General features: G+C 34.9%; 3 protein-coding genes across 5 annotated transcripts in view; 2 read left to right on the top strand and 1 right to left on the bottom strand.

Moving 5' to 3' along the window:
* The window catches only part of LOC107605303 (protein ECERIFERUM 1), a 10,207-nt gene extending 8,764 nt beyond the window's left edge, over positions 1–1,443 (bottom strand). The window contains exon 1 of the mRNA XM_016307142.2: positions 1,349–1,443. Coding sequence (XP_016162628.1) covers positions 1,349–1,408 — 60 coding nt within the window. The 5' untranslated portion in view covers positions 1,409–1,443. The remainder of the gene's footprint in view (positions 1–1,348) is intronic.
* Positions 3,201–7,520, top strand: LOC107605304 (sister chromatid cohesion protein DCC1). Its single transcript, XM_016307143.2, is given in 4 exon segments — positions 3,201–3,487; positions 5,925–6,108; positions 6,110–7,026; positions 7,112–7,520. Coding segments are annotated over 3 exon segments (1,194 nt in total). The 5' UTR covers positions 3,201–3,487; positions 5,925–5,934; the 3' UTR covers positions 7,215–7,520.
* Positions 7,655–9,444, top strand: part of LOC107605305 (RING-H2 finger protein ATL51) — a 3,143-nt gene continuing 1,353 nt past the window's right edge. For 2 of the 3 annotated variants that reach the window (XR_002349382.1, XR_002349381.1), the window contains exons 1-2: positions 7,655–8,899; positions 9,013–9,096. Coding sequence is in view for 1 of the 3 variants with exons in the window: in XM_021105009.1 (XP_020960668.1) it covers positions 8,138–8,899; positions 9,013–9,033 (783 nt within the window). In the remaining 2 variants the exon portion in view is untranslated. Of the gene's footprint in view, positions 8,900–9,012; positions 9,342–9,444 lie in introns of those variants that run through there. The other variant, XM_021105009.1, reaches the window with a different exon arrangement.

Genomic DNA, 9,444 nt, shown 5'->3' with positions numbered 1-9,444 from the left:
TATTGAATTTATAATTTAATATTTAAAATTTAGGATTTAGGTTTAGAGTTTAAAATTTAAAAATTTAAGGTTTAAAAGTTAAAAATTAGAATTTAAAATAAATAATTTATGTGATTGCTGGTGACAGGTGGCCAGTGGTGGTCGACAGCAGTACGTGGTCAAAGTCTGTGAGACGGTGGCTGACGGTAGTGGTAAGTGGTGGAAGGAAAAAGAGAAAAAGAGAAGAAGGAAAAGAATAATTAAAAAAAAATTGTAAATGAGTATATAATAATAATATTTATTCGTTCTATTAAATTATTGAATTTGACTCCACAATAATTGTTTACTCAACTTTTAGTACTTAATAGTCAGTTTAAGAATTTTATATTAGATGTTTATTAGAATGATCAATTCTCAATTTAAATAAGATTAGTATTCTTTTTTAAAAATGAATTCAAAAGATATTATTTATCTTTTTTTTAAATTAATTTTAGTTTTTCCTGTAAGACAGTTATTAAATGAAAAAATTTAAAACTTTTCATTAATACTAAACTTGTCATGTGTCTTTAAGACACATATTAACTAAACCTAAATTATTATTATATTATATATATTTTGCTTCTACTGTTAAAATTTTATGGATCCGTCACTGATTTAAATGGATTTGTTTGATAGATCAATGTCTGTTCGTTGTTGGCTAAAATTGACAGCAACGACCATGTATGTTGATTTTCTAACATGGTTGATAGCTAAAATATTGATGTAAAATGTTATATTTTTAGATATCATGCAATACTCGATGAGAAACTATATATAATTTATTTCAATAAATTCACTTTGAAGTAGGGATAGCATAATTTATAAAAATAAAAAAAATTAATCATACAGTAGAGAAGACTAATGAGATTAAAACATGAATGTGGTAAATTACTTAGGTTATATATTCATTAGAGTTATAATAATGTAAAGTTTAATTATTCTGTTAATATTTATAGTTTTGCAAAATTTTTAATTAGGTTTCTATACTTTTTTTTTTTAATTGAATTTTTGCACTAATTTTTTTGAATTAGGTCCCTCTTAGTAGTAATTGACTTAATTTTATAGGGACCCAACTAAAAAAAAAAATTCGTGCAGAGACCTAAATAAAAGAAAAAAAAAAGTATAGGGACCAAATTTAAAAAAATTGGTGTAAGAACTCAATTAAAAAAAAAAAATACAAAAACCTAATTAAAAATTTTATAAAATGCTAGGAACCAATAGAAAAAAAAAAGTATAAATGAAAAGGAAGATTAAACATTAAGGTAAACCAAAATAAACCTAGCTAAGCTAATATATATTGAAGCAATGCAATAATAATAAATAAATAAACCTTGAAATTTCCAAGAGGCTTCCAAGGCCAATCAGTAAGAATGCCTGGTTTGGAAGCCATTTTAATTTGTATGTGAAGAGATCTATATGTCTGGTAGTAATGTACAATGCATTATATGTATGTGAAGATCTACTTATATATATATAGTTTTGAATGACTAAGGTGTTCAACTCCAAACTATTTTCCATTAATTGCACAACTGCTACCGAATACTGCTGTTACGTTTGGGAAATAGTAGTTACTGGTTAGTACTATACATCCAAGAATTACATGCAAATAAAATAATAAGTTCAATTATTGTCGTTTTCTTCTATCAAAGAAAAAAAAAATTACAACTCACTAATCCATCGGTTTTTTAAATTTGTGAGCGTACTATTAGCTGTGAAGCTTCAATCAATAGAGGTAAAAATTCTACATCATTAACCCTAAGAATTCGTGTCATTATCATAGGTTCACTGTTTTCTGATAAACAAACGTACGTACAGTAACTCGATCGACGAGCAAGTAAAGCTTTTAGGAAGTTTAATTCCTATCGAAATCCAATTTCAGTCCATATATACCTCAGCTAAAAATAGCATCATATTCTATCAATAACAATTCTCTTAGCTCAATTTTAGAATCAATCTCATCCATTTCTCAATCTATTCACAATTGGTTTATCAAAACTCACATACCAACTTACTTTCGAGTAATCAATCATGATCATCAATTATCAAAGCGTAAACCTCTCTTTATTGGAAAATGCTTGGTGTGCAAGCCACTTTTTCCAACGCAGTGTATTTTGCGTCATGTCATGTATTTTTATGAACAATCTCGTAATTAGAATTTGAATTCAAACTCGAAATTAACTTAAATTTTCATCTAAGTAACTTTTATTATTCCACATGGCACATAGTAATTAGATATGACACCACAAACAAACCTATTCATGATTTATTAAAAAGTCATGGGTCAAAATGTATTTATTTTTAGGTTTAATTATTCTATTGGTCTTTATAGTTTCGTAAAATTTTTAATTAGATCTTTATATTTTTTTATTAATTGAATTCTTGTACAAAATTTTTTTTGATTGAGTCTCTATACTTTTTTTTTTCTTTTATTTGAATCTTTGCACTAATTTATTTATTTTTAGTTGGGTCCCTAAACAATTAATCCAATTATTATCAAAAGAGATCTAATTGAAAAAAAATTGGTGCAGGAACCCTATTAAAAAAAATATAGAAACCTAATTAAAAATTTTGTGAAACTATAGAGACTAACAGAATAATTAAATCTTATTTTTATCCTAATAGTAAAATTTGCAATTAAGCATAATTTATATCAAATTAAATTTAATGATTCTATTTATGAGGACAAAACATATTCTTTTTAATTAAAACAAATAAGTTCTAACTTTCAATTAGAATCAGATTTTTATAGGATGCTAGTATGCTACACTAACTATCAAAGCCCTCATCATCACTAAAATAATTCATAATTTACCATATCTTTACCATTAGTTAACCTGCTTTAGTTTTAACATTATATTTTAACTTTCGTTTTTTTGAAAATTTAGAATTTAAAAATTAAAGTTTGAGAGTTAGGATAAATGACAACAGTAGAAGGTTGTGGAAAGCCATATGGTAATTTTTTTTTTTGTTTTTTCTAAGTTAGGAGTGAGATTCGAATCCGTGGATCGCGATTTCTAGGTGAGTATAAGGAGACTATACTATTTGATAATGTTAAAATTATTACTAAATTCGTCTTTAATTTTTTTAAAATTTAGTTATAAAAATAATAAAATCAAAGGCATTTTTGGTGTGACAAAATAATTCGGGTAAAATTATTCCCGGTTGTGAATTGGGATTGTTAAATAAATTACTAAAATTTTTCGCGGGTTTCGTCTTCCTTGCCTCTCTGGCTCTCTCACCCTCTCGCTTGGAAGTCTGAACTCTGCGTGGCCTCCGGCGTCGCTCAGCCCTCCTCGCCGCCACTGCTAGCGGCATCCCTCACTTAGAACTCCGCCGTCTCAGCCTCGCCTCTCACCGTCGCGCCGTCTCTCCTCTGCCTCTTGCCTCTGCTTCTCGCTGTGCCTCCTTCCCTCGCCGTCACGAGTCTCACCGCGTGGTCCCTACCTCGCCATCCATCTCTAGACTTCAGGTAGGCCGTTGCCGTTACCTCTGTTTGATTGTTTGGCACTTCATCTGAAGTTTTTTTTTTTGTTGCATAATAATACTTTGAAGTTTGAACACAGATTTGGTTATTTAGGTTTAGTTTGTATTGGAGACTATACAGAACCACTAGAAGTAGAAATTATACTATGCTAATTAGTTTCTTCTAACTCACTATTAGTTGTAACAAAACCCATCTCACTCTCTCTCCTTCCCGGACCTGATCTCAAACCGCCTTCTTCTCCTTCTATCTCATTTCCTCTTCCTCTCACTCTTGTACTGCAATTTATCAGATAATGAGACCAACATTTCCAATTCAGTTCCATTCTTAGTTCATACTCCAATATGGTATCAGAGGATTTGATTTTTGCTGCGTCACGCTGATCCAATAACATCATTGAAGATGAAGATTTGATTTTTGTTGCCAAGAATCTGCAGAAATCAGCTTCGTTCACCGTGAATCACGTTTTTTTACTTCTTTCGAACCCATACGACAGAGATTGATGAGAGCACTGCTTAGTTTGTTCAACCAAACAAAGTAGCGACTTCGATCAACGGGATTGAGAAGAAGAAGCGTGATTATAAAGTGCACCGTCACCGATTCTGAGCAAAAATGGAAGCAATTACTCACAATCCAAGCCCGGTCAAAGAAGAAAGACGCAACGATGCGTCTGATCCAGCCGCATTAGCGATATGCAATCCGATGAGCCCGTTTTTCTTGCATCCCAGCGAGAACCCGGGGCAGATGCTCATCTCGACAACTCTGAATGTGACAAATTACCATTTCTGGTCACAAGCTATGATAATGGCTTGGAATCCAAGAACAAGATAGGATTCTTGGAGGATTTCTGTGGCGGAACCAGCAGCTGGAGACCCAATGAGCGCAATTTGGGACGTAATAGCACCTTCATTAGAAATTGGATTGTTCGATGCACCAGCATTGAGATTGCACAAAGCGTTCTATTTGTCAAGAAAGCAAGGGCTCTATGGATAGAGGCTAGAGCTGAAGCAAAGATTTGCACAAGGAAATCATATGCGTCTTGCTGATCTGAATGAGGAGCTGTATTCTCTTCGACAAGGTACATTGTCCATTACGAATTTCTTTACACAATTGAAGAAGATATGGGGTGAAATTGAGAATTTTAGGCCAATTCATCCATGTGCGTGTAGAAGGCAGTGTGCACGCAAAGTATATAGGGAGCAAGACTTCATCATGCAATTTTTAAAAGGGCTTAATGATAGATTTTTCTGGAGTTAGATCCCAGATTTTGTTAATGGATCCTCTTCCCCCAATAAATAAAGTGTTTGGATTGGTTGTTCAGCAAGAAAGGCAATTATGCAGTGAAGTTAATGAGGAACCAAAGATTATGGTAGCAAGCTATGGTCGTGGAAGTACTAACTCTAATCCGAGTTATGGTGCCAACAAGAACTTGAGCAAGAACATGTTCGGTAGGAACCAGCAAAAGATGTGCTCTTTTTGTGGCAAGAATGGCCGCACAGTTGACACATGCTTCAAGAAGCATGGATTTCCTCCTAACCACTAGTTATCTAGGTGTCTAATTTCTACTTCTAGTGGTTCTGTATAGTCTCCAATAGTTTGATTGTTATTTTTTGACGCCAAGTTTGCTGATACTGGCGGGGAATGGGTGATTAGAGGTCTCATCCCATACTGGACAAGTGATGCATTTATCTTATAGTAGACCATGGTTTGCTACTACTCCTCACCAGCCATGTATTGGTCTCAACTGGCAGTGAACCAAGTGATAGTGGTACTGTCACTTGTGGATCTTATGAGGGAAAACCTTAGCAATGAGTCAATCCTCTTGCAAATCACTTGTGTCATGGATGACTTTGCAAATACTCAAGTTTGTTCTTCTTCAAAGCAAACCACCCTTGGATTGTGTTTTGTTTTCTTCTCTTCAGTTGGTAGACTATATAACATTTAGATGAGTTAATAATAATATGGGGATTGATATCTTAATGTACACTTTAAATGAATAACCAATGAAAAGTCAGCAAGGGCAAGCTCTGGTATTTGAAGAAACAATTTTGGTTTTGGGCTTTTGGCCCCTAAGTTAGTCTTCTTAAGTACTTAATTAGCACCATATAATGAAGGCAGCCTTCATCCTAGGCTCCTAGCTCGTAGATTATATGCAGTAGCAGCCAATACAGACACAAGTAGTGACCTTAGGTTATTAACGTATTATGAATAGAATGAGTGGTGCAGTAGTACTTACGTTTATTTAAAGCTTTGTTGATGAGGTTATTAGGAAGTAGTACAATATTGAGTATCAAATAGTAATCTTGTTCTGAAGTATGCTGCATCCTTGACAAATGAATAGGAACATAATCAAATGATAGAACCAAGCATCTTTACTATGTGGAGAAATTTTCAATATTTTTATTTCTGACGTTTCGTACTTTAGAGAGACAGAAATGGAATCACAAGAGACATCTTCAGTAGGAGCAGAAGCACTTCTACATATGTCTCCTGGATCAGCGGTTTCTGTTGCATACCACCCTCTGTTTGGACCACATGATGATCTGATCGTTCTAGAGCTTGATGATAAACTTCTTCCCGATGTTCTGCATGAAAGGTGTGTATTGTTATAGGGTGGTAATAAGAGGACTGCCCGATGAAGACGCAGTTCTTTGTACTCAATCCAAAACATTTGCAATGAAGTTCGTTGGAACTTCAAATTCTGTTTTGCTTATACCTCCTGCAAATCAATATGTTTTTGATCAAAATCCACAAAACGGTGCAAATAATCACAAGGAGAAGGTTGTTGCACCTGTGATTAAAGTTGTACCTGGTAATATGGAGCTTGTTGAGGTTGCTCCCAGACTTGACAAACTTAAATTGCTCCTCTCGCAGAACCCTTGCAGGCTTGAAGAGTTTGACAGTTCAGAAGTGAATCCAGAAAGTAGAGCAGGATTATATAACTGGAAGGATCTTAAAAACAATATTCAAGCTAGTGACGAGGAACTAAGATCCGGACTGCAGGCACTATCGGCTGTGGAGATTAATAGCTATTGGAGACTAGTAGACGAGAGATACATGAACACGATTCTGGAAATGGTTTTGAGAAATGCAGTGTTGAACGACTGGTCACTGAGTGCTCTTAATGAAGATGAAGTCGTAAGCATGCTGGTTTCTGATGGATTTCCTGCAGAACTTGCAAGGCATTGCTTGCACGTATATGGTGAGAAAGTAATTGACGGCACGGATACTTGTGCATGGAAGTTAGACAAGAAGCGGGTCTGCATTCATTTTGCGAGAGAAATCCTGAGAGGGGGCAAGATGAAGCTGGAGAGTTTTATGGATGAGTGGAGGCAGAGGACTCCAGATGAAATGCAGCCAACTTTTGATCTTGCCGAAGGAGAAGTTTTGACAGAGAGAATTGGAGTCGAGACATGGGTCCGCGGATTCAGTGTCTCTTCGTTGCCATCCACTCCGGCTGAACGATTCTCGATTCTTTTCAAAGAGCGGCCAAAATGGGAATGGAAAGATCTGCAGCCTTATATTAGGTTTGGGTCTCTTATATGTTTAAATTAAAATATATAATCTTTTTTCACATTTGAATTAATTTCTATTTCTTTGGAATACTTTCAGGGATCTGAATGTGCCAGGTCTTACTTCTGAAGGTTTGCTATTGAAATATACTCGAAGAACACAACCATCACCTGAAATAGAACCAATTTTCAGTGCAAGATAGTATTCATCTGTTTATTGTGTGGGGACCTTACTTTGCCATCCTCCTCACTTGTTTTACATGGAAAAATTTAGAATTGTCTTGTATCTTTGCTGTTTCCAGGTTATTATATTCATGCATATTTAGGTAAGATGTGTAAAAATCAATTCTGACATGAAATACGTAACGAGTTAGAATGTTATGTTGTGTGCCTTTCCCTCGGCATTTTGGAAAATGGTGGTTGATTCTAAAACTTAGATCAGTGTAAATTTTGAGGCGTATTTAAGTGAGAAGTTAATGTGGTATTCTTATGTTAGATTGGAAGATTGATGAGATAACTGGATTGCTTTGTCGCTTGTTGGATAGTAGATGGTGATTTTTTGTTCTTAAAAGTTAAAATATAAGCTGGGTAGTATTAAATATAATTTTGCATTTCTCATAAGAAAGCTTCCATTTTGCATAAAAACCTGGATTATAATATCAGGCAATTATTATGCGTAATATTATGTTAATAAATTATACTATATCATAATTAAATTCGTGCATGTTGAGAAATTATGGCATTGTCGGTGACCAAATGATGATTAATATGACTAGTTATGTAAACTTTACCCAAAAAAAATAGCTTTAAAAAGTAGAGAGAGATAAGACCAAGAAGAGAAGGTTAGCGAAGAGAACGGCGATAAGGTGACCACACAATTTCCCACCACCTACTTTCGCTTTGCTTTCCAACTACGCTCCATTCGTTACTCTTTCTCTCTCTCCGATACCCAATCTCCCACTTTTCCTTCTCTTTTCTCTTCCCCTTCATCCCAAGAAAAACATTGAACTCAGCTGAGAGTTATGGCTGAAAAATCAAACAGCTCAGAAACATCCGCATCATTTACATAACTAGACTTACAAAAGAAGATTCTAGGCTGACCACATAGCTTTTAGTTACTGCTTTAATGGGTTCTGTGAGTAACACAAATCCATGGGTGGCTCCAAATTCGGTTTTGAAGGACTGTTCCCAAGGGATTTGCAGCATGTATTGTCCTCAATGGTGCTACATCATGTACTCGCCTCCACCACCGTCAATCGTTCTCGGTGACGGTTCAGATGACGATGATTCTTCCTCCGGCTTCCAATTCTCTCCCCTTATAGTCGCAGTGATTGGAATCTTGGCAAGTACTTTCATCTTGGTCACTTACTACACCGTCATCTCAAGGTTCTGCAGGAACAGAGGAAGAGTTAACGATCAAGCAAATCATAGCAATGATGATACTGTTAATAACAATGAACCTTCTCAGGTTGCTGCGACTTCCGGCATGGACGAGGCTCAGATCAAATCGATAACCGTCTGTAAGTACATCAAGAACGGTGGGTTGGTTGAGGGAAGTGACTGTTCCGTTTGTTTATCAGAGTTTCAAGAGAATGAGAGTTTGAGATTGTTGCCCAAATGTAACCACGCTTTTCATCTTCCTTGTATTGATACTTGGCTTAAATCACAAGCTAGTTGTCCCTTGTGCCGCTCCAATATTGTTTTCTCTAATAATAACTCCAATCCGAGTCACTCTGACTCGGCATTGACACAGATTCCACATCCGCCACCGGCAACTGTCAGTGTCAATTCCTTGGAATATCAGCAGAGGAGTGATGATGTTGTTGCAATAATTGTTCAGAGTTCACAGCATCAGCAAGTTGTGGTTGATTTTGGTAGTCAAGTCCAGGTAAAATGGCCCAACGTTGAAAGTGCTAATAATTTGGATCAAAGAAGATTATCCGTTGCTGACATTTTGAATCAAAATGATGAAGCTGATGTGTAGTTTTGATTGAACTGAAGGAGAACAAAGTGAATCTGTAATGTGTGAATCAAATGGGGAAAAAAAAAAAGCAGCAGTGTGGATGCATCTTTGTTCATCTCAAGGTGAGTGAAATGGAATCTTTTCTTCAAAATTGATGCCATGTTCTGGAATTTTTTGAAACTTAGATTAATTAACTTATGATGTACTACTATCATTGTTGAGAATTTGAGATTATTCATGTACTCAATGAAAATTTAATTTAGCAATTTGTAAGAGTTGTTGACCTTGATAATTGCGTAGTCTAATTATAATACTTGTTGCTGGAACAAATCACATGATTAAATAAAATTGGTACAGTTTTCCATTTTATTAACTTGGCAACAACTCAATATCTTTTCTGAATTAAAAGGTAAATAATCTTTTTCTTATATATTATTACTTAATAAATTTAATTTTATAACCCATGCAAT

This window comes from Arachis ipaensis, chromosome B06 (genome assembly GCF_000816755.2).
Source record: "Arachis ipaensis cultivar K30076 chromosome B06, Araip1.1, whole genome shotgun sequence".
In the NCBI taxonomy this organism is placed as follows: domain Eukaryota; kingdom Viridiplantae; phylum Streptophyta; class Magnoliopsida; order Fabales; family Fabaceae; genus Arachis; species Arachis ipaensis.
Note: the sequence above shows the minus strand (reverse complement) of the source record. Positions and strands in the feature narration are given on the sequence as shown.